Consider the following 23,813-nt stretch of genomic DNA (forward strand, 5'->3'; position numbering starts at 1 on the left):
TCATTACCACCCAATTCGAAATATGAACCCCCCCCACCCTCTTACTCTCCCCTCAACCTCCGATCTCCCCCTCCCTCCCCTCTCCTCTGTTTTGCACCCTTAAGCCCTGCCAGATTAATCACCATGGCAGAGTTCAGGTCACAGCATGCTGGGGTCCCTGCTCCCCCTCCCGCAACCTCAGAGCCTGCACATCCCAAGACCACACAAGCATATGATATTTGTCCAAACTCTAATAGTGTCCAGAGAAATATCCACAGACACAAAAGCACCTCATCGACAGTCCAGCACTACACTTGTTGCAACCACTAGCTTTATCAGCTCTCATCCGGTAGGCTGTATTACCTCTCCCGAACCTTTATTGATGAAATCCATTGCAGCGATCACTGAGTGAAAAGAACTCCACTTTCCCTCCCACTTGTACCTTCAAAAGTGTGGGATACAGTAACATAGTAACATAGTAGATGACGGCAGAAAAAGACCTGCATGGTCCATCCAGTCTGCCCAAGACAAACTCATATCTTGAATTTGTACCTGTCTTCTTCAGGGCACAGACCGTATAAGTCTGCCCAGCAGTATTTCCCGCCTCCCAACCACCAGTCCCGTCCCCCACCACCGGCACAGACCGCACAAGTCTGCCCCCCCCTATCCCAGCCTCCCAACCACCAACCCCTCCTCCCCCCACCTGCTCCGCCACCCAACCTCAGCTAAGCCCCTGAGGATCCATTCCTGCTGCACAGGATTCCTTTATGCATATCCCACGCATGTTTGAATTCCGTTACCGTTTTCATCTCCACCACCTCCCGCGGGAGGGCATTCCAAGCATCCACCACCCTCTCCGTGAAAAAATACTTCCTGACATCTTTTTTGAGTCTGCCCCCCTTCAATCTCATTTCATGTCCTCTCGTTCTACCGCATGAAGCATGAAGCGAATCTTCCGCTCCACAAGAGCCGTACACACAGGGCCAAATCGCCTTCTTTCTTGAAACACTGGCAAAGTAATCCTGGAAAATTTTAATTGATGTTTCGTCATAAGATAAAGAATGCCGCTTTGATCTATAGCCGTTCAGGATTTTTGTTTTATGCATATAGTTATGTATCTTGATAATCACCACCCTTGGTTGCAGCCTGCCCTCCAGAAATTTCCCAATTCTGTGAGCTCTCTCGATACAGAAGGGGTCGCTGCTATCTGACAAAGCGAACTCCTTAGTCAGCCACTGTTCCAGCAGAGGGCCTAAATTTCTGTCAGGTAATTTCTTGGGCAGTCCCACTATTCTGAGGTTGCTTCGGAGAGACCTGTTTTCTAAATCTTCAAGTTGTCAGACTGTTCCTGTAGCTTGCGTTTCAGAAGTGAAATTTCTGGATTACACTGCGCCCACGAGTCTTCCAACTCAGAGACTCTTTTCTCCACCTCCGTAGTCCGCTTCGTTGTTTGTCAACAGAATTTCCAATTTACTGAATTAACCAGCCAATAAGTCAAATCGGGGTTCAAACGCTGCTCCCACCGCCACAGTGATCTGAGCAAGTTGGTTCTCTGAGAACTCCGAGTCCGTCCGCAAAGGCCCCTCTTCCATCTTTGTCTCAGCGCTATGCGGCTTTTCTTTCTCCGATTTTACACCCCTTTTCAAATTCGTAGCCGGCATTGGTAGCAGATATTGTTCCATGCACTCCTCGCAAACAACTTGAGGTTCTTATGTTTCCAAACCGGAGGTCAAGGATACCATTTTGTCGCGGAAAGCGGAGCGGGGACCCCGAAGCACAGCTAAAACACAGCTTCCACTCTCAGCGCATCACGTGACCTCCCTCTAGATCATTTATAAATACGTTAAAAAGCAGCAGTCCCATCACAGATCCCTGGGGAACTCCACTATCTACTCGTCTCCATTGAGAATACTGACCATTTAACCCTACTCTCTGTTTTCTATCTTTTAACCAGTTTTTAATCCACAATAGAACATTACCACCTATCCCATGACTCTCCAATTTCCTCTGGAGTCTTTCATGAAGTACTCTGTCAAATACACAATATCGACCGGCTCACCTTTATCCACATGTTTGTTCACCCCTTTAAAGAAATGGAATAGATTGGTGAGGCAAGATTGCCCGTCACTAAATCCATTTGTCTTTGTCTCATTACTCCATGCTTTTGAATATGCTCGGTAATTTTGTTCTTTATAATAGTCTCTACCATTTTGCACCGACATCAGGCTCACCGGTCTATCATTTCCCAGATCACCTCTGGAACCTTTTTTAAAAATTGGCGTTACATTGGCCACCCTCCAATCTTCCAGTACCATGCTTGATTTTAAAGATGAATTACATATTACTAACAATAGTTCCGCCAGTTCATTTTTCAATTCTGTCAGTACTCTGGGATAAATACCATCCAGTCCAGGCGATTTGCTACTCTTCAGTTTGTCAAATTGTGCCATTACATCCTCCATGTTTATAGAGATTTCATTCAGTTTCTCTGACTCATCAGCTTTGAATACCATTTCTGGCACCGCTATCTCTCCCAAATCTTCCTCCGTGAAGACTGAAGCAAAGAATTCATTTAACCTTTCTGCTATGGCTTTGTCTTCCCTGAGTGTCCCTTTTACCCCTCGGTCATGTAGTGGTCCAACTGATTCTTTTGCTGGCTTCTTGCTTTTAATACACCTTTAAAAAATGTTACTATGTGTTTTTGCCTCCAACACAATCTTTTCTTCAAAGCCCCTCTTCGCCTTCATCATCAGTGCCTTGCATTTGACTTGTCATTCTTTATGCTGTTTCTTATTATTTTCAGTTGGCTCTTTCTTCCGTTTTGTAAAGGATTTTCATTTAGCTCTAATAGCTTCTTTCACCTCACGTTTTAACCATGCAGGCTGTCATTTGGTCTTCCTTCCTCCTTTTTTAATACACGGAATATATTTGGCCTGGGCTTCCAAGATGGTATTTTTGAACAGTATCCACACCTGATGTAAATTTTTGACCTTTGCAGCTGCTCCTCTAAAGCAGGAAAGAAAGGAGAGGTGATAAACTGGGTGACTTGAATCTGGCCTAGTGGTTAGGGTGGTGGACTTTGGTCCTGGGGAACTGAGGAACTGAGTTTGATTCCCACTTCAGGCACAGGCAGCTCCTTGTGACTCTGGGCAAGTCACTTAACCCTCCATTGCTCCATGTAAGCCGCATTGAGCCTGCCATGAGTGGGAAAGCGCGGGGTACAAATGTAACAAAAATAAAATAAAAATAAATACCAGATGTGGATTAGAGTATCCCATCTGTAAATCTGGACAGAAGTAGAAAAATTGTAGATGTCTTACAAGCAGCTTTGTTCAGACAAATGGTGATGGAACCCTCTAGGAGAGAGTCAACACTGGATCTAGTTTTCACGAATGGAGAAAGTGTGTCTAATGTCTGCACATGTGCCCATTTGGGCGGCACTGATCATCACATACTATGGTTCGATATACAAGCTAAAGTAGATTCCAGACACACCAAACATAAAAGTCCTGGATTTCAGACATGCTGACCAGCAAAATGGAGGAACGACAGGGTGGAAGGAAATCAGGTAAATGGAAAACCTGTGGACCAAACTGAAAAGGGCTTTAAAAAGGGCAACAGATCTTTATGTACATAAGTACATAAGTATTGCCATACTGGGAAAGACCAAAGGTCCATCGAGCCCAGCATCCTGCCAATCCAGGTCACAAATACCCGGCAAGATCCCAAAAATGTACAAAACATTTTATACTGCTTATCCCAGAAATAGTGGTTTTTCCCCAAGTCCATTTAATAACGGTCTATGGACTTTTCCTTTAGGAAGCCGCCCAAACCTTTTTAAAACTCCGCTAAGCTAACCGCCTTTACCACATTCTCTGGCAACGAATTCCACAGTTTAATTACACGTTGAGTGAAGAAAAATTTTCTCTGATTTGTTTAAAATTTACTACATTGTAGCTTCATCGCATGCCCCCTAGTCCTAGTATTTTTGGAATGCGTGAACAGACGCTTCACATCTACCCGTTCAACTCCACTCATTATTTTATAGACCTCTATAATATCTCCCCTCAGCCGCCTTTTCTCCAAGCTGAAGAGCCCTAGCCACTTTAGCCTTTCCTCATAGGAAAGTCGTCCCATCCCCTTTATCATTTTCGTCGCCCTTCTCTGCACCTTTTAACAAAAGCAAGAGGAAAAGGGAACCAATATGGATCTCCAAACAAGTGGAGGCAAAAATAAAGGCAAAACAGGTACCATTCACAAAATGCAGACCACCACAATCTATCTGCATAGTCCTCCTAGCATTCCCAGGGGTGATTCCCATGTCCACCATGATCTACTTGAGCCTCCGCTCCTCCTACCCAGCGCTCCCACCAGCCACTGGGAAGGTCATGCAGCCTATCTGCATATTCTTCCCAGATAATCCATGGTGACTCCCAGGTCCACCCCGATCCATTTGGGCCTCAGCTACAGATACTCGGTGATCCCACTGGGTGCCTGTCAAATGGCACATGCCTAATAGCACACATTACATTCTACTTGCACAGGTTTGTATTTTCCTTTCTCCTATTTTCAATGGCTTCACTATACTTTTTCTTCTTGACAGTGATGCTTCCCAATCTTATTTCCCATCTTCAACCACTGTATACCTCAAGACCACACTGCCCACTTTCTGCTTTCATCACCTCACTATCCATTTTGTCTAGTGCCATTTTCTCTGTTCTCTTCAACATTTTTGTCCTTTCATTCAACCCGTTCTGTCCGAGGACACCTCATCTTCGCCACCGTTGTCATGCCTTCCCTGCTCTTCTCCATACTCTCTTGTTCCTTTTCCTGCACCCTGCTGGAGATATCAATCCCAATCCTGGCCCTCCAAATCAACTCTTCACTCTACATAAGAATAGCTATACTGGGTCAGACCAATGGTCCATCTAGCCCAGTATCCTGCTTCCAGCAGTGGACAACTCAAGTCGCAGGTACCTGACCGAATCTCAAATAGTAGCATGTTCTTATGTAATCACCCCCATATGTAAATGTTTTGCTTTAACCTGCTAAACAGCAGTGGTGGCCGTCACCTTTTACCTCCTGCCTACAGGGTTACTACTTTTCCACCTTTCTCAAATATCCTTCCAATATTTTTCCAAGGCCTCATGCCTATACCCTGCCCCTCATGGCCTCAAATATAAGACCATCTATGGTTCCTCTTTTCCTTACCTCAGCACTCAATTGTGGAACGGGTTGCCTCGAGAGGTTAAATTCACTTCCGATCACCCGACCTTCAAGAAGCGGCTCAAGATCTTCCTCTTTGGCCGTGCTTACGCTAAGAACCCTACAGGTGCCATACCCTTTTAGGTCACGACTCCTTCCGTGCTGATTTATCACCTCCCCCTCCCTTCCTCTTCCTCCTTCGTTGTTTTCTCTCTCTCCTATGACCTTGTCTACTGTACTTTGTACTATTGTTTGTTTATTAATTGTTGCACGCCACATTGAGCCTGCCTATGGGTGGGAATACTGTGGGATATAAATGTCATAAATAAATAAATAAATGATAGTGAACATGCTAGAGGGTCATATCAAGGCTCACAACATCTAAGCCATGGTGGCATCATTAGGCCACTAAAGGTTAGTCTCTATGGAGGAGATTTTGCAGAGATGTAGCACAGACTTCAGCTCATACATTCATGTCCCATTATTGTTTGGAAACAGATTCCATATGTGATAGTAGGTTTGGCCCCCTCTGCCATGAGGAATCTCTCTGAGGTCTAGAATTGAAATTCTTCCCCTCTAAGGCCTATTTTTGTAAATTTTGCATAGTCTTTCTAAAATTAAAAAAAAAAGTAAATAAAACTCGGAAAGGACTGGTTACTAACAAAAACATGTTATAACTGCCCACTGACAACTGTTTAATCATTTCCTAGTATCTTATTAAATGCAACCTGTAGCTTGGGATTCTCACTTGCAAGGACTTTATAAAGGGTGTAGGGTCATCGATTTGATATACCGCCTTTCTGTGGTACAACCAAAGAGGTTTACATCTATTAAAAGGAGGTACTTTCTTTGTCCCTAGTGGGTACCTAGGGTAATATTTATTTATTTATTTATTTATTGCATTTGTATCCCACATTTTCCCACCTCTTTGCGGGCTCAGTGTGGCTTACAATAAGATATGAATAGTAGAAATACATTTGTAACAACTTGGATATGGAATACATTGTGCAGAGTTGTGTGAGACATTCGATTATCATTAGGAATATAACAATGGGACATCAACATAGAAACATTAGGAAGAGACAGTGGGACAATTGATTACAGGATGAGGGATCTGAAGTGGATGTATGGAGGGTTAAGTGATTTGCACAGAGTCACAAGGAGTTGCAGTGGGAAATGAACCCAATTCCCCAGGTTCTAAGTCCACTGCACTAATCAGACTAGTCCTCCACTCTATTCCTTTTTGTTTTTAAAGAAAGCAAAATGGTTTACCTGTGACAAGTGTTCTGTATGTTCAGTGGGATGTAATTTCACACCTTCCTAGTAAGCTGCTTCTACATTAAGCAGTACACAGGATAGAGGGCCTCGCGCGTGATGACACGTCATGGGAAGGACTACAAATTCATGGTCTGCATCAAGGAGGTTTGATTAATAGGATATGGCAGGAGTGTACTTGGCCCATTATCTGGCCTGAAGCCAGTAGGCAGAGGTTGTCACCATATCAATTACATGGTTTTGGGTGTACCAAGATGGCAGCAGCTACATTGGGGAGAATGTAAACCACCTTGGATGGAGTGGCTTCAGCTTTGTGATGTCACGCTAGCACCTGTTAATCAAACAACCTTGCTCTGTATCTCATGAAACCTCCACAAACTTTTACGGCCTGGAAAACCTTTTACTGTGCTGGGCTCCATCAGATGACATGTAAGGACTTATGTACTGCATACAGAACAACTGTTACAGATAAGTAATTTTCTTTAAATCTGCTATACTCTGTAATACCTCCACTTACAGTGTACTTGTGAGTAATTATAACAACTATACAAAGTAATGCCTCCTCTTACTCAGAACACTGTTTATTATTACTCACCTCCATTCTATACATTACTCTGTATAATATTTATTACTCACCAGTATATTGTACTACCTCCTCTGGGTATAGTAGATATTACTTAACTGTACTCTTTAATACTTTCTCTTACTCTGTATAGTATTTATTAATCACCAGTACAGTGTAATACCTCATCTTACTCTATTTAGTAGATATTTTGCTGTATTATGTAATACCTCCTCTTATTCTGTATAATAGTTATCATGCACCAGTACACTGAAATACCTCCTCTTACTCTGTAGTTATTATTCACCAGTATACTGTAATACCTCCTCTTATTCTATATAGTATTTATTACTACTTAGCCGTATTCTGTAATACCTTCTCTTAATCTGTATGGTAAATATTATTACTCACTGCACATTGAAATACCTCCTCTTACTCTGTACAGTATTTATTAGTATGCTGTATTCTAATACCTCATCTTACTTGGAATGCCGTCCCACGGGAGGTGGTGGAGATGAAAACGGTAACGGAATTCAAAAATGCGTGGGATAAACATAAAAGAATCTTGTTCAGAAGGAATGGATCCTCAGAAGCTTAGCGGAGATTAGGTGGCAGAGCCGGTGGTGGGAGGTGGGCTAGTGGTTGGGAGGCGGGGCTAGTGCTGGGCAGACTTCTACGGTCTGTGCCCTGAAAATGGCAGATGCAAATCAAGGTCAGGTATTGTGATAGAGTCACATCCATGATAGTTGGGTTAAGGCAGTTTCAGTCTGAAATACAAGTCCCAGAAGGCATTGCAGGTAAGGAGCCAGGGGGTGAGATGAAGAACCCGGACTGGACTCCTAGTTGCAATAGGAGAAGACATGGGTGTAAGCTGGCAAGACGTGTAGATTGGCTGCCACTAGGGGGAAAGAGAGATAGGAAACCCTGTGTGCAGGAGCTCATCATTAGACTAATGCTTAACTCAGCTGGTATGGGTGTGGGGGAAGCTAATGGAAGGAGAATGATTGGTTGTGAGAGCAGAAGCCAGGGATTGATTAGGCAGGTGGGAAGGAGTCCCAGGAGAGAGAAGAGAAGAGGGTAGAGAGGAGAAGCAGGGTGAAATCCCTTGGGTGCGAGAGTCCCAAAAGTATTTGCAGGCTGAAAACCCTTGGGTAAGAGAGGTCCCTAAAGTACTGAATCTACCAGTGAAGCAGATGTCGGGTGGAATCCCTTGGTTATAAGAAGTCCCTAAAGTATGGAACCCATTATGACGGTAAAGAGAGTAGGAGGTAGAAACTTCTGCTTTGTGGTTTAACTGTGATGATGAACTGAATGAACTGCTTTTATTTGGAATTGAACTACTATTACTGTGCCCCGGATAAAGAGCCCAGACTGGAGCTGAATGTGAGTCTGTATTGAATCCTGGTAACATAGTAACATAGTAGATGACGGCAGAAAAAGACCTGCACGGTCCATCCAGTCTGCCCAACAAGATAAACTCATATGTGCTACTTTTTGTGTATACCCTACTTTGATTTGTACCTGTCCGCTTCAGGGCACAGACCGTATAAGTCTGCCCAGCACTATCCCCGCCTCCCAACCACCAGCCCCGCCTCCCATCACCGGCTCTGGCACAGACCATGTAAGTCTGCGCAGCACTATCCCCGCCTCCCACCACCGGCTCTGGCACAGACCGTATAAGTCTGCCCAGCACTATCCCCGCCTCCCAACCACCACTCCCGCCTCCCACCACCGGCTCTGGCACAGACCGTATAAGTCTGCCCAGCACTATCTCCACCTAAACTCGGCTAAGCTTCCAAGGATACATTCTTTCTGAACAGGATTCCTTTATGTTTATCCCACACGTTTGAATTCTGTTACTGTTTTCATCTCCACCACCTCCCGTGGGAGGGCATTCCAAGTATCCCCACCACTCTCTCCGTGAAAAAGTACTTCCTGACATTTTTCCTGAGTCTGCCCCCCTTCAATCTCATTTCATGTCCTCTCGTTCTACCGCCTTCGCATCTCCGGAAAAGGTTCGTTTGCGGATTAACCCCTGTTCCTCCTTTCCTCCAGGGTATACATGTTCAGGTCAGCAAGTCTCTCCTCATACGTCTTGTAACGCAAATCCCATACCATTCTCGTAGCTTTTCTTTGCACCGCTTCAATTCTTTTTACATCCTTAGCAAGATATGGCCTCCAAAACTGGTATGTGCTGATAGCCTACTGCTTAAAGGGGACTAGTTGCCACACACTTTCAGGTGGCTTATATGTGCTTAAGACTGAAGGTGAATGCTGCTGTTGGAACTGTGTATCAGGTCTACTAGAAACCTGCATGGAATAAAGTCCTTAAGATTGAAGTTGCTGGTGGACATGGTAAAATTATGTATCATACCTGATAATTTTCTTTCCATTAATCATAGCTGATCAATCCATAGACTGGTGGGTTGTGTCCATCTACCAGCAGGTGGAGATAGAGAGCAATCCTTTTGCCTCCCTATATGTGGTCATGTGCTGCCGGAAACTCCTCAGTATATCGATATCCAAGCTCCATCCGCAGGACTCAGCACTTAGAGAATTACACCCACAAAGGGACACTCTGCCCAGCTCACCACCGCCGAAACGGGGGAGGGGAATTAACCCAGCTCATCCCCACACAAGTGGGGGAGGGGAATCCGTCCAGCTCATCCCCGCGGAGCGGGGGAGGGACACCACCCCGCCGATGCGGGGGGATCTGGCTTATCCTGCAACCGCAACCGCGGGAGGAGCTGACTGACCCTAACACCGCCGAAGCGGGAGGAAGCGCCGGCAGAATTTATGTCTCAATCCAGCCCCGTAAAACGGAGGGGAGAGGAATGCAGCAGTTCACTGTAACACAAACTCGTCTCAACTCCTGAAGAATCCAATTGAAAAATCATGAACACGAAGTCCTCCTGAACAGGAACTGAAGACTAAACTTGAACCTGAAATGCAACCAGAATATAAACAGTACAGATATCTGGGAGGGGCTATGGATTGATCAGCTATGATTAATGGAAAGAAAATTATCAGGTATGATACATAATTTTACCTTCCATATCATCATGCTGATCAATCCATAGACTGGTGGGATGTACCGAAGCAGTACTCACCCAGGGCGGGACATTGAAATCCCTGACCGCAACACTGAAGCTCCAAACCGGGCCTCCGCCCGAGCAGCCACAGTCAAGCAGTAATGCCTGGAGAAGGTATGGGCCGATGCCCAAGTTGCCGCCTTGCATATCTCTTCCAAGGAGACGGACCCGGCCTCTGCCATCGAGGCCGCCTGAGCTCTAGTGGAGTGAGCCTTCAGCTGAATAGGCGGCACCTTCCCCGCGGCCACATAAGCCGCTGCAATGGCTTCCTTGACCCATCTTGCCACTGTAGGCTTAGCAGCCTGCAGACCCTTACGAGGACCTGCAAACAGGACAAACAGATGATCCGATTTCCGGAAATCATTGGTCACTTCCAAGTATCTGATGATGACTCGTCTCACATCCAGAAATTTGAGAGCAGAGTATTCCTCTGGGTAGTCCTCCCTACGAAAGGAAGGGAGACAGAGCTGCTGATTCACATGGAAGCGAGAAACAATCTTGGGCAGGAAGGAAGGCACTGTGCGAACAGTCACTCCTGCCTCAGTGAGCTGCAGAAAAGGCTCTCGACATGAGAGTGCCTGGAGCTCGGAAACTCTTCTGGCTGAAGTGATAGCCACCAAAAAGACTGCTTTCAACGTCAGGTCTTTCAGAGATGCCCTCGACAAGGGTTCAAAAGGCAGCTTCTGCAAGGCTCTGAGCACCAGGTTGAGATTCCACGCAGGCACCACTGAGTGCAGAGGAGGACGCAGGTGATTAACTCCCTTGAGAAAGCGTACCACATCTGGCTGCGAAGCCAGGGAAGCACCCTTCAGGCGGCCCCTGAAGCAAGCCAGAGCCGCTACCTGGACTTTAAGGGAACTGAGCGACAGGCCTTTCTCCAGACCATCTTGCAGGAACGCCAGCACTGAAGAAATTGGAGCAGTGAAGGGAGAAAGTGAGCCTGCTTCACACCACGCTGCAAAGGTACGCCAAACCCTGGCGTAAGCAGTAGAAGTAGAGCGCTTCCTCGCTCTCAGCATAGTGGCGATGACCTTGTCTGAGAAGCCCTTCTTCCTCAGATGCTGCCGCTCAATAGCCAGGCCGTAAGACCAAAGGGGGAGGGATCCTCCATCACCACGGGACCCTGATGCAACAGGCCCTGCTCCACTGGCAGCTGCAGAGGGTCGTCCACTGAGAGCCTGTCTTGGGCGTCCTTTAGGGCCGTGCCACCTTCCACCGGCAACGCCGTTTTCTTAGTCACCGCAGTGATTAAAGAATCCACGGTAGGCCAAAGAAAGGCCTCCCGTTCACTTTCAGGCAAAGGATAGAGGCGGGACATAGCCCTAGCCACTTTGAGGCTCGCTTCCGGGACATCCCATTGAGCCGAAATTAAGGTGTGCATGGCATCATGCACGTGGAAGGTTCTAGGCGGGCGCTTCGTCCCCAGCATAATGGCGGAGCCAACAGGGGCTGAGGGAGAGACGTCCTCTGGAGAGGAAATCTTCAAAATGCTCATGGCCTGCACTAACAGGTTGGGCAAATCCTCTGAGCGAAAGATCCGCGCTGCAGAGGGGTCATCCGCTCCATCCGAGCGGGAATCCGTCTCCTCCAAGGAATCCGCAAAGGACCGTCGGGAGAACTCAGATACGCTGCCCTCGTCTACATCAGAGGAGACAAAGTCCTCTAAGGCCTGGGAATCCACCCGAGGGCGTTTACTTCCGGGGGCCTCAACCCCTTTATCGGACAAGGGAGAAGGGGCAGCGTTCTGCATAAGGAAGGCCTGATGCAGCAGCAAAATAAACTCGGGGGAGAAACCCCCCAGACTGTGCACTTCAGCCGCCTGGGCCACAGCCCTAGACGCACCCTCAACCGGCGCTCGCAAGAGCGGGGGAGAAACATGCTGCGCATCCAAGATGGCGTCCGGCGCGACATTCCGCGAAGGAGCCGCGCGGGAAGAACGGCGCTTAACTTTAGCCGCTTTTTTGCCGTCGCCCAAATCAAGGGCGGCCATGGCATTAACATCTCCCAGCTCAAGGGCAGCCCAAGAAGAAGCCGTCCGAGCAGCGTGGCCGGCCAAGATGGCAGAGGCGAGCAGCGGGGGATGGGCGTTTATGGCGGGAAAAACCGCCGCACCGGAGGAAGACCCGGGACACTGACCGGCCTCCGAACTGACACCCAACAAGGGCGAGTCAGACTTTAAGACCCCCGCATCCCCGCTAGAAGCGCACACGCGGTCCGGGGAGCGATTCTTCGCGCCCTCACCCTCCGACGCCATAGGCCACGTGGAGATCGATCGGGGAACCCCCTGCCCGCTATAAAAAGGTAAAAATTACCTGCTTCTCGCTCCGAGCTGTAACGACCTGGTGTCCCAGTGAGTAGCTGCAATAAACGTTTAAATAAACGTCGAAATAAACACCCTTAAGGACGTTCAAAAAAAAATTTTTTTTTTTTTTAAACGGAGCCAGCGGGAGGGGGGAGAAAAGGAGGGATCTGGCGCCACCAGGTTTGCACTTGCTCAAGAAGAGCCCTCAACCCCAGGTACTCAACAAAACCTAAAAATTAGGCTTGGAGACCTAGCCAGAGCTGCTGCTGTGTGTGACCACCGCCTGCTGAGATAGAGAACATACTGAGGAGTTTCCGGCAGCACATGACCACATATAGGGAGGCAAAAGGATTGCTCTCTATCTCCACCTGCTGGTAGATGGACACAACCCACCAGTCTATGGATTGATCAGCATGATGATATGGAATTATTTATTGACTGTACCCGGAGCCTGTGGCTGGAGGAGATTGTTCTATCCTTGGCTGCACCTAGAGGTACCTGGTTACAGTATACACAAAAAGTAGCACACATGAGTTTATCTTGTTGGGCAGACTGGATGGACAGTGCAGATCGTTCTCTGCCGTCATCTACTATGTTACTATTAGGCTTATTTTCGAAAGTGATCGCCGGGCATCTTCCGACATAAATCGGGAGATAGCCGTCGATCTCTCAAAAGCAGCGAAATCGGTATAATTGAAAACTGCTTTTTTGACACCATCGCCGCTTTCCCGTCGCCGAGCTGGCGAAAGATCAAGGGGGCGTGTCGGCGGCATAGCGAAGGCGGGAGATGGGCGGGCATGGACGTAGCTACCAGATGGCCGGCTTTCGCGGATAATGGAAAAAAAAGCGGCGTTAATCAGTATTTCGCCGGGTTTACTTGGTCCTTTTATTTTCATGACCAAGCCTCAAAAAGGTGCCCCAACTCACCAGATGACCACCGGAGGGAATGGGAGACGACCTCCCCTTACTCCCCCAGTGGTCGCCAGCCCCCTCCCACACTAAAATTATTAAAATACAAACCTTTTTTGCCAGCCTGTATGCCAGCCTCAAATGTCATACCCAGCTCCCTGACAGCAGTATGCAAGTCCCTGGAGCAGTTTTTAATGGGTGCAGTGCACTTCAGGCAGGCAGACCCAGGTCCCCCCCCCCCCCCCACACACCTGTTACACTTGTGGTGCTAAGTGTTGATCCCTCCAAACCCCCCAAAACTCACTGTACCCACATGTAGGTGCCCCCCTTCACCCATAAGGGCTATGGTAATGGTGTAGAGTTGTGGGGAGTGGTTTTGGGGGGCTCAGCACCCAAGGTAAGGGAGCTATGCACCTGGGAGCTATTTGTGTATTTTTAAAAAATTTTTAGAAGTGCCCCCTAGGGTGCCCGGTTGGTGTCCTGGCATGTCAGGGGGCCCAGTGCACTACAAATGCTGGCTCCTCCCATGACCAAATGCCTTGGATTTCGCCGGGTTTGAGATGGCCGGCATTATTTTTCCATTATCGCTGAAAAACAAAACCGGCGATCCCTGGCATTTGGCCGGGCCAAACCGTATTATCGAAAGAAAAGATGGCCGGCCATCTTTTTCGATAATACGGTTACGGCCAGCTGTTGCGTCGCCGGCAAAATAGATCGCCGGCGATCTATTTTGCTGGCACCGTTCAATTATGCCCCTCTATGTTACTCTGTAGTTATTACTCACCAGTACACTCTAATACTTCCTCTTACTCTGTACGGTAGATATCATTATTTAGCTGTATTCTGTAATACCTCCTTGTGAGAAAGTGAGTGGCTTAGGGAAAGGACACAATCCCTCACTGGAGCAGTTCAGTCGGCAGATGGTGCTAGGCTGAGCCTGAGTCAGAGGGGCGTGGCTCAGGCCAGGAGAGAGCTAAAAGCCCTGAGGCTGCATAGATCAGGGAGGCCCCGATACAGAGGCTCCAGGTCCGAGGAAGAGAGAGAGCAGGAGGCCCCGATACAGAGGCCCAGAGAAGAAGCTAAGGAGGAACGAGTCCCTCAAGAGACTCATAGCGTGTTCAAAGTAGGAGAGATACAATTTGCAGTATTTACCTAACCTGTGATTGCAGTATTTGGAGTAGGGTCCACGTGGAAGGTACCCAGATTACAAGGGAAGTATTGAAGTAGTCACTAAGAGTATTAGCAAGTGTGAGTTAAAGAAACTGGAATTCAGGATCCTAAGACAATGACGGTTCTAAAAGTATGAAATGAATGCCATCTGTATCTGTGAGAGTAACAGACTTTTGGTACTTTGTTTACAATGAAGACTTTTCTTTTGGTTCACCTTGTCTGCTGCCTGTTTCAGTGAAGGGTCCAAGCCTGGCCGCTATCCTACATTATCACACTCCTCTTACTCTGTATAGTATTTATTACCACGCTTTACTCTGTAATAATTCATCTTACTCTGTAGTTATTACTCACCAGTACACTGTAATACCTCCTCTTACTCTGTATAGAAGTTATTAGTTATTTATTTATTTTGCTGCATTTGTATCCCGCATTTTCCCACCTATCTGCAGGCTCAATGTGGCTTACATTATGCCGTAATGGCGATCACCATTAACAGAATGAGAAATACAGAGTATCATTGCAAATAAAGTACAGAAAATATAAAATAATTTAGAAATGATTAGCTATTCAATGCATTTCAGGTATTTGAGAACAAGGATAATATATAACATTCAATAGTGTCAATGACATTAAAGTAAACAAATGAGAGAAAAGTTCAATGTTAACTTGTTATGATAAACTTGTGATGTCAGTTCATTTATTTTTTTATTTTTTTTTTTTTTTAATTTATATGAAGTCTTTATTAGTAAATGGAACATTCTTTCAACAGTACAGCTCATGGTTACATTACAACTTAAAACAACCACAACAGTTTAGCATATGATACATGTTGCCTCCGCTTCAGAGTATGAATGAGGTAATACTGATATCCTTCAGAACTTCAAGTTTTTTATAGTGTTTTTATATTATAAAACAAACAAACTTCACTTTATTCCCCCCCTCCCCTTACCTCCCACCCTCTCCCAACCCGGACTGGTTATATGAATCTGTGGTACATTATGTATGAAGGAGAAAGGAGTCCCAAGTCAGACGCCATCTATTGGTGTGACTGCTCCGCTCTGCAATAAGGCGCTCCATCTCACACACATATCTCAGCTTTCGAATCCACCGACTCAAAGGTGGAGTCGTAGTCTGTTTCCAACATGCTGCTATAACAATTCGAGCTGCACATGTAGCATAGCGCAGCAGTGTTTGTTGGTTAGCTAGGAGGCCTGCTGCTTTAGCGGAGAATAAGTAGATAGTGGGCAACCAAGGGATTTGTACCCCCAACCACAGTTGCAGCCTGCTATGAACCGCTTTCCAAAAAGCCTTTATTTTCTTGCAATGCCACCAAATGTGACCCATGGTTCCCTTCACTCCACATCCTCTCCAACACAACCCAGATAGGGTAGGGTAGATACGCTGCAAGCGCTCTGGTGTCATGTACCACCTAAATAGAACTTTAATGGCATTCTCTTTAAATGGAACATGAGAGGATACCCTCGCCACAGCTTGTTCCATCCTCTCCCATGTCCCCTCCTCTAGTTCAATACCCAAGTCCCTCTGCCAGTTTTTCCTATGGAGTGTGTAACGGGGTGATTGCTGAGTGATAATGTGGTGTATGCGAGATATCAGCCCTGTAGTCGTGCCCGACCCCTCACAAATTTGCTCGTGAGTTGTTTGCTTCCTGCGCAGTACATCCTGCACCGCTTTTGTCTTAAGAAAGTGAGTCAGTTGGAGATATGCATATTTGTCAGACACCAGTGTCGGGAACTGTTGCTGGGCTTCTGCAAAAGTCAGAATAGTTTCCCCATCCATCAGCTGCCCCCATGTTCGCAATCCTCCCTCATACCAACCTGTAAATATACCCCTCTCTGTCCCCGGGATAAATAATGGGTTATATGCTATAGGGGAGAGGCGCGTCAGTAAGCAGCTGCGTTGTGGAAACAGACTGTCCCAATTGTCCATAGTTACGTATATGGAAGGGCATAGCCCATCTTCTAGACACCTAAGGGACCGCGGTAGCCACATTAATGCCCCCAGCGGTCTGTCCCCCAAGGTAAACTGTTCCAAGTCCACCCATTGCCGGTCAGGATAGGACTGAAACCATTCCACAGCAGCTCGCGCCTGAGATGCTCTATAGTACCAGGCTATGTTAGGGACCCCGAGTCCTCCTCTTTTTCTATCCTGATACAGGAAGGCCCTTGCTAGTCTTGGACGTTTGCCAGCCCAGATGAATCGTACAATACGATCTTGTAGAGCAGCAAGAAATTTACGGGGCAACGAGATCGGAAGAGCCTGGAATAAATACAGTAAGCGTGGTAATATATTCAGTTTAACTGCGGCTATTCGGCCCAGCCAGGAAAGCGTAATATCCCCCCATCTCTCCATGTCAGCGGATAGAACTCGGCCCAGTCCCTTGTAATTTGCTGTAAAGAGGTCAGGTAGCCCAACCGTTATGTTCACCCCCAAGTATCGTATGCTCCCACTAGCCCACCTAAAAGCATACGTATCTTTTAAGATTTCGACCTGATCTTCAGGTAGAGTTACATTTAAAGCCTCAGATTTCGACATGTTTACTTTAAAGCCAGAGAGTATCGAATACTGCTCAATGGTTTTCAAGAGCTCAGGGAAAGATGTTAAAGGTCGAGTAATAAACAATAGCACGTCATCTGCAAAAAGGGCGAGTTTGTGTGCCCTCCCCGCTATTGTAATACCAGTGATTCCCGGATTAGATCTGATCCTAGAAGCAAAAGGTTCCATAACCATGGCAAACAACAACGGGGAGAGCGGACATCCCTGTCTAGTGCCTCTATGCAAGTTAAAAAAATCGGAGTATCCTCCGTTTAATCTGATACATGCTTTAGGTGAGGCATAGAAAGCTTGAATCCATCTACAAAATTGGGGGCCTATCCCAAAGGTCTCCATAACCCTATACATGAATGGCCAGTGCACCCTATCAAAGGCCTTTTCAGCGTCTAAACTAAGAAGGCACATTGGCTTATGCAATCTTTTTGCTAAATACATTAAGTCTACCACTCTTCTCGTATTGTCCATTGCTTTTCTGTAGGAGACAAAGCCCACCTGGTCAGGATGGATAATCGCTGGCAACAAGGGGGCTAGTCTATTAGCCAGAACTTTAGCTAAAATTTTGACATCTGCGTTCAGAACAGATATGGGACGGTAAGAACCACAGTCAGTAAGGTCCTTGTCTGGTTTCGGTATCACTGCTATCCAGGCCTCTAGCATGGAACCCGGTAGTGATTCCCCCCGTCCAATTTGGTTAAACAGATCAGCCAGGAGTGGAGACAGTTCTGGGGCAAACCTTTTGTAGAACTCATTAGGGAGCCCATCCAGTCCAGAGGACTTACAAGATGGTAAATGTTGGATAGCTTTGATTATCTCAAGTGGCGTGACCGGCTCGTCCAGCAGGTCTCGCTGCTGGGCTGTTAGGGAAGTTAGATCTGTCTCAGCTATGTAGTTTAGAATGGATTCTGCTGGGGGGTTTATTTCACGGGTATATAACTCCCGGTAAAATTCACTAAATTGTTTCCTAATAGCCCCTGATGTATGCAACATGTTTCCCCCCCTCTCCCTGACATGTGTTACAGCCTTTTCTATCTTTTGCCTACGCAGCCTCAAGGCCAGTAGGCGCCCAGCCTTATTGGAGAATTCATAAGAATAGACTTTCGATTTAGATTGAAGCTGGCTCAACTGTTCAGAGTAGATAGAGTTCAGCTGGAGGCGCTGAGCCCGCAACTCCTCCAGCACAGCCTGAGAGCCCTCTACTTTGTGTTGTGCTTCTAACCTCTTGATCTTATCCATGCATTGGGCCACTTGTCTTCTACGAGTCCGCGCTCTTCTACTGGCCAGCTGTAAAAAGTAGCCCCTCGATACTGCCTTCATAGCATCCCATACAATGCTCAGGGGGGGTCCGGACTCCCTATTGATCTCGAGGTATTCTCTCAACATGTTCTTACAACCCTCTACCACCTCACCCTCCTGTAATATTGTGGCATTAAGTGCCCATCTCGTATCCTTGATCTCCGCCTTAATTGTAGGTAAAGTAACCCAGATTGGAGCATGATCAGATAGCGTTGCACTACCAATTCCCGCCTCTGGCCCCTGTTCAGCTAAGGTCATGTCCAAGAAAATATAGTCAATGCGCGAGTACGATGCGTGCGCCGTGGAGTAATATGTATAGTCCCTCACTTGCGCATTGTTCAAACGCCAGGCATCCAAGGTCCCTAAGGAAGTGGCCAAAGATCCCAACGCCCATGCATCCCGGGAGCTTACTGGCTGCACAGGTCCAGAACGGTCCAGATTCGGATCCATAACTCCATTGAAATCACCCCCCAAAATTATAGAACCCTGGGCGAATGATGCTAATAGATTTTTTATTTTTGTATAGAAGTCCCTCTGGTGATCATTCGGAGCGTATATACAGGCTAGGGTTATTTCCGTTTGGTCTAATATTACTTGTAAGAACAGATAACGCCCGCCCGGGTCCCTTTTGATCCTTACTATTTGGGCTGCAACTGACTCATGAAATAACACTGCCACCCCCCTTTTTTTGGATCCTTCATTTGAAGAAGCAAAGAAGGATTTAGGATAGCTAGGGTGGGAGAGAAGTCTTTCATGCTTTCGGCGAAGGTGTGTCTCTTGTAGCATGACTACATGAGCCTCTAACTGTCTAAGTTCTTTATATAATCTCTGCCTTTTTTGTGGCATGTTCAGCCCCTTCACATTATAGGATAAGATCTTAAGGTGTGTATTCATATTTAAAATACGAAAGAGAGCAGCACAGGCACAGTATAACACCCACCGGATTCACCCCCTCCCTCCTCCTCTTGTAAGATACCAGTCCGAGCCTGCCCTCCCTTACCCTCCCCATAAACCCATGAATCAACTCCCTCTTCCCCCCCCCTTTAAACACCATCCCGGAGACACCTTCTCTCCGAATGGGATGTGAGAAAGTAACCCACTGAATATCAGGCACGCCCACCTTCCCCCCGCCCCCCCCCCAGCAATTGACATACTACCTGCATAACTAAAAGCCTCCTCCTGCCCCTCGTCTGATCTATTCAGCTTCAAACATTGCTTTCTATGTATAGATCGTTTCTCTTCATGTTACGCTTCTCATTAGCCCTCTAATAATACTATATCAATCCCCAACACATTATGCACTTCTCCCAACTAGGGGAGAATCCCCTTCATCCCTTTCCATTAGTGATGCACACAAAAACCCTTCTCGTTCTAAACATAAAACATCAAGTAAGCTTAAATCAGGGAAGTCCGAGAGACTCAGCAAACATAGTCTTTTGGTTACCACAACTGTAGTCAGCTTTCCTCTGATGTCCACAGAAGTCAGGAACTTAAGCGACAAGCCTCCTCGAAGCCGTCCCAGTAACACTCAGGTTCCCTCTGCTATCACTTTCCTCTGCGAGTTACTACGCTTGTTTGACGCGGGGACCCTCTGCCACTTCTGTAATTTTGCTTTCGTTGCGGGTGCCAGTTCCCCTGAAGGCGCCTTTGTGCTCACCAGTTCCTCCGCGTGCAAGATCGCCCAGGCTTCAAGTAGGGAGCTCACCCTGTGTCTAGATCCTTTGATAGTAAAGTTCAGAGAAAAGGGGAAGCCCCATCTGTATACAATCCGCTCCTTGATTAGAATATCCAGAGCCGGCTTCAGGAGACGTCGCTGCTGCAGTGTGAACTGGGAAAGGTCTTGATATACCGTAATCTTGGCGCCATTAAACTCCAAGTCCTGTTTCTTCCGAGCCCAGGCAAGAATTTGTTCTTTTACGTCATATTTATGAAATCGGACAATAATGTCTCGGGTTCTGTTTTCTTGACGAGGGCCCAGGGCTCTATGAGCTCTATCCAGCTCAATGGAATCTGCTGTTGTCTCAGTTCCCCTCAAGGTTGAGCATATAGTTTGCACGATCTGTGGGACATCCTCCGTTTCTCCACTCTCTGGGATTCCACGAAATCTGAGATTGTTTCTTCGACCTCGATTTTCCAGGTCGTCCAGTTTATAAGTCAGGTCTTTTGTTTTTTGATCAAGATCCTGAATTTGCGCCTCATGGGCAGTTAAGGATTCCGTGTGCTCTTCCAGCCGAAGCTCTGTTTCCTCAACCCGGCCCCCCAGTTCACGGAGATCTGCGCTAAGCACATCCATTTTGCCCAATATTTCTTCTTTCGATTTTTTAATGTCCTCCTGGATGCCAGACAAGATCTGTCTGAGTTCGCCTGAAACGCCCTTTTTAGTAGAGGGCCTCCGTGTTTCCACCAGTGATAAAGCCGAGTCGGAATCAGAAGGCGAGGCCTGCGCCACTGCCTCGTGGCGTTTCGGCGTTTTGCTCGGTCCACCGCTCGTCGACTTTTCCAAGTCTTTGTTCCGTGTTGAGTTCGATTTGCTCATTCTGTTCAACGATGATTGCCTGCCAGAAGCGTTGTGAGGTGGCGAAAATAGCAAATAGGTCCTGTTTTTAGCTTTTTATTGCTGTGGGGAGCGGGAGCTCAGAAGCTAGGCGGCCATTGCCAGTGGTGACGTCACTTCCTCCAGTTCATTTATTTTTGTTACATTAGTACCCCGCGCTTTCCCACTCATGGCAGGCTCAATGCAGCTTACATGGGGCAATGGAGGGTTAAGTGACTTGCCCAGAGTCACAAGGAGCTGCCTGTGCCGGGAATCGAACTCAGTTCCCCATCGGTTCCCAAGGACCAAAGTCCACCACCCTAACCACTAGGCCACTCCTCCACTGTTGCTACTGTTTGAGATTCTACATGGAATGTTGCTATTCCACTAGAAGTCGGCCCTTGCAGTTCACCAATGTGGCCGCGCAGGCTTCTGCTTCTGTGAGTCTGTCGTCCTGCACGTATCCAATAGATACTATTGGAGATTCTACATGGAATGTTGCTACTATTGGAGATTCTACATGGAATGTTGCTATTCCACTAGCAACATTCCATGTAGAATCTCCAATAGTAGCAACATTCCATGTAGAATCTCCAATAGTAGCAACATTCCATGTAGAACCTCCAATAGTATCTATTTTATTTTTGTTTCATTTGTACCCCGCGCTTTCCCACTCATGGCAGGCTCAATGCGGCGGGCAATGGAGGGTTAAGTGACTTGCCCAGAGTCAAAAGGAGCTGCCTGTGCCGGGAATCGAACTCAGTTCCCCATCGGTTCCCAAGGACCAAAGTCCACCACCCTAACCACTAGGCCACTCCTCCACTCTAAATGATAAGCCTCTTTGAACAGGTTAGTCTTTAATAGTTTCCGGATTTTTATGGCCCTTGGTAATGCATTCCATAGTTGTGTGCAGATGTAGGAAAAGTTAGATGTATATATTGATTTATATTTAAGTCCTTTGCAGTTGGGATAATGGAGATTCAAGAATGTGCGTGATGATTTTTTTGCTTTCCTTGCTGGTAGGTCTATAAGGCCTGGCATATAAATCAGGGCTTCGCCATGGATAATTCTATGAACCAGGGTACAGGTTTTGAATGTAATTCTATCTTTTAGTAGAAGCCAGTGTAATTTTTCTTTGAGGGGTTTGGCTCTTTTGTATTTTGCCTTTCCAAATATGAGTCTGGCTGCAGTGTTTTGGGCTGTTTGGAGTTACTGTATTATTATTACTCAGGCATATTATCCAATACCTCCTCTTATGCTGTACAGTATTTATTACTCACCTGTGTATGAATTCTTAACGTCTCTTTCTCCTGACTCCTGGGGATCCTGGATATTTGCTTCTTCCTCTTGTTTAGTACATGATACTATATCAGGATTGATACTTTCATAGCCTGTTTCCAGGAATAAAAATGAAAAACGAGTTATATTTCTCTTATATTCACAGAAAAATACCCAGCAGCAGTTCTTGTGGGGGGCATCATTTTTAGGGGTCCTAACCTGATGTTCTGCCCTCTAATACATAGAAACAGAAGTTGGTGATGATTTCTTGTATTACACTTATCATGTGGTGATCCTGGAGACAATTCACGGTGCCACAGGTTAGGAGAGGTCCATGAAGAGAGCACCACACTTTTACTGGTTTCAAAGACTGCTTTCTTAGAAACATAGAAACATAATGGCCCATCCAGTCTGCCCACCCTCTGTAACCCCTAACTCTTCCTTTTCCTAAGCGATCCCACATGCTTATCCCATGCCTTCTTAAATTCTGACACAGTCCTTGACTCCACAACTCTCCACCGGGAGGCCATTCCACGCCTCCACCACCCTTTCCGTGAAATAATACTTTCTTAGATTACTCCTAAGTCTATTCCCTCTTAAATTCATCGTATGACCCCTCATTCTAGAGTTTTCCTTCAGTTGAAAAAGGCTCACTTCCTGTACATTAATGCCCTTGAGATATTTAAATGTCTCTATCATATCTCCTCTCTCCCAGCATATACATGTTGAGGTTCATAAGCCTGCCCCTATATTTTTTGTGTTCAAGACCAATTACTAATTTTGTAGCTGCCCTCTGGACCGACTCCATCCTGTTTATATCTTTCCGTAGGTGCGGTCTCCAGAACTGCACGCAGTACTCTAAATGGGGCCTCACCAGAGACTTAAACAAGGGCAGTATCACAAATTTGTTCCTACTGGTCATCCCTCTCCTTATGCACCCAAGCATCCTTCTGGCTATGACCATCGCTTTTTCTACCTGTTTGGAAACTTTAAGGTCATGAGACACAATCACCCCCAATAATCTGCTGCAGCCAGGTCCTGACCATTTGGGCTACTCTAACCCTGTTTTTAGCTCTGCTTCAAGAACTATAAAATGGCCTGTCTCTGATTTAGGAAACTCGTAGGACACACAGGATGGTCTCTGGGGCCATCAATCTTGGCCATCACACAGTCATCTTAAGATAGAGGTTAGTACAGAGAAGTCTTGATCATACTTCAAATGCTTTTCTGTATGTCCACTCTAGAATCTTCCAAATTACATTTAATAAGTGATCCCTGGTGTCTGCTAAAAATGCAGAGAAAGCAATCCTTACCCAGAGAGATCAGAGCCTCGTAATTCTCCTTCATCACCTCCCAGTAAAGCTCCTTCTGCTCTTCATTTAAATACTCCCACTCCTCCTGGGAGAAAGAGACAGCGATGTCCTCAAACGTCACTCGCATCTGAAACACAAACCACAAACACTCATGAACTAAGGAAAGGATAATGAAGTTTCTACAATCCAGTGGGTTGCAAAATCCAAGGCAATGTGGCTTTATCAAAGGCGGATGGTACCAAATGAATCTGATTGATTGGGTGGCAAAAGAACTAGAAAGAGGGCATGAGTTGAAAGTAGTCCCACTTAAATTTCAGCAAAATCTTTGGAT

General features: G+C 46.5%; 1 protein-coding gene across 1 annotated transcript in view; it reads right to left on the minus strand.

Annotated features, from left to right (window-relative positions):
• Positions 1-23,573, minus strand: part of LOC115459884 (zinc finger protein 624-like) — a 155,838-nt gene extending 132,265 nt beyond the window's left edge. Inside the window, exons 1-2 of the mRNA XM_030189738.1 lie at positions 23,483-23,573; positions 22,172-22,282 (exon numbers count right to left, since the gene is read on the minus strand). Of these exons, the coding sequence (XP_030045598.1) occupies positions 22,172-22,282; positions 23,483-23,516 (145 nt within the window). The 5' untranslated portion in view covers positions 23,517-23,573. The remainder of the gene's footprint in view (positions 1-22,171; positions 22,283-23,482) is intronic.
• Positions 23,574-23,813: the final 240 nt, after the last annotated feature.

The sequence above is a fragment of the Microcaecilia unicolor genome, chromosome 1, assembly GCF_901765095.1.
Source record: "Microcaecilia unicolor chromosome 1, aMicUni1.1, whole genome shotgun sequence".
Lineage (NCBI taxonomy): Eukaryota > Metazoa > Chordata > Amphibia > Gymnophiona > Siphonopidae > Microcaecilia > Microcaecilia unicolor.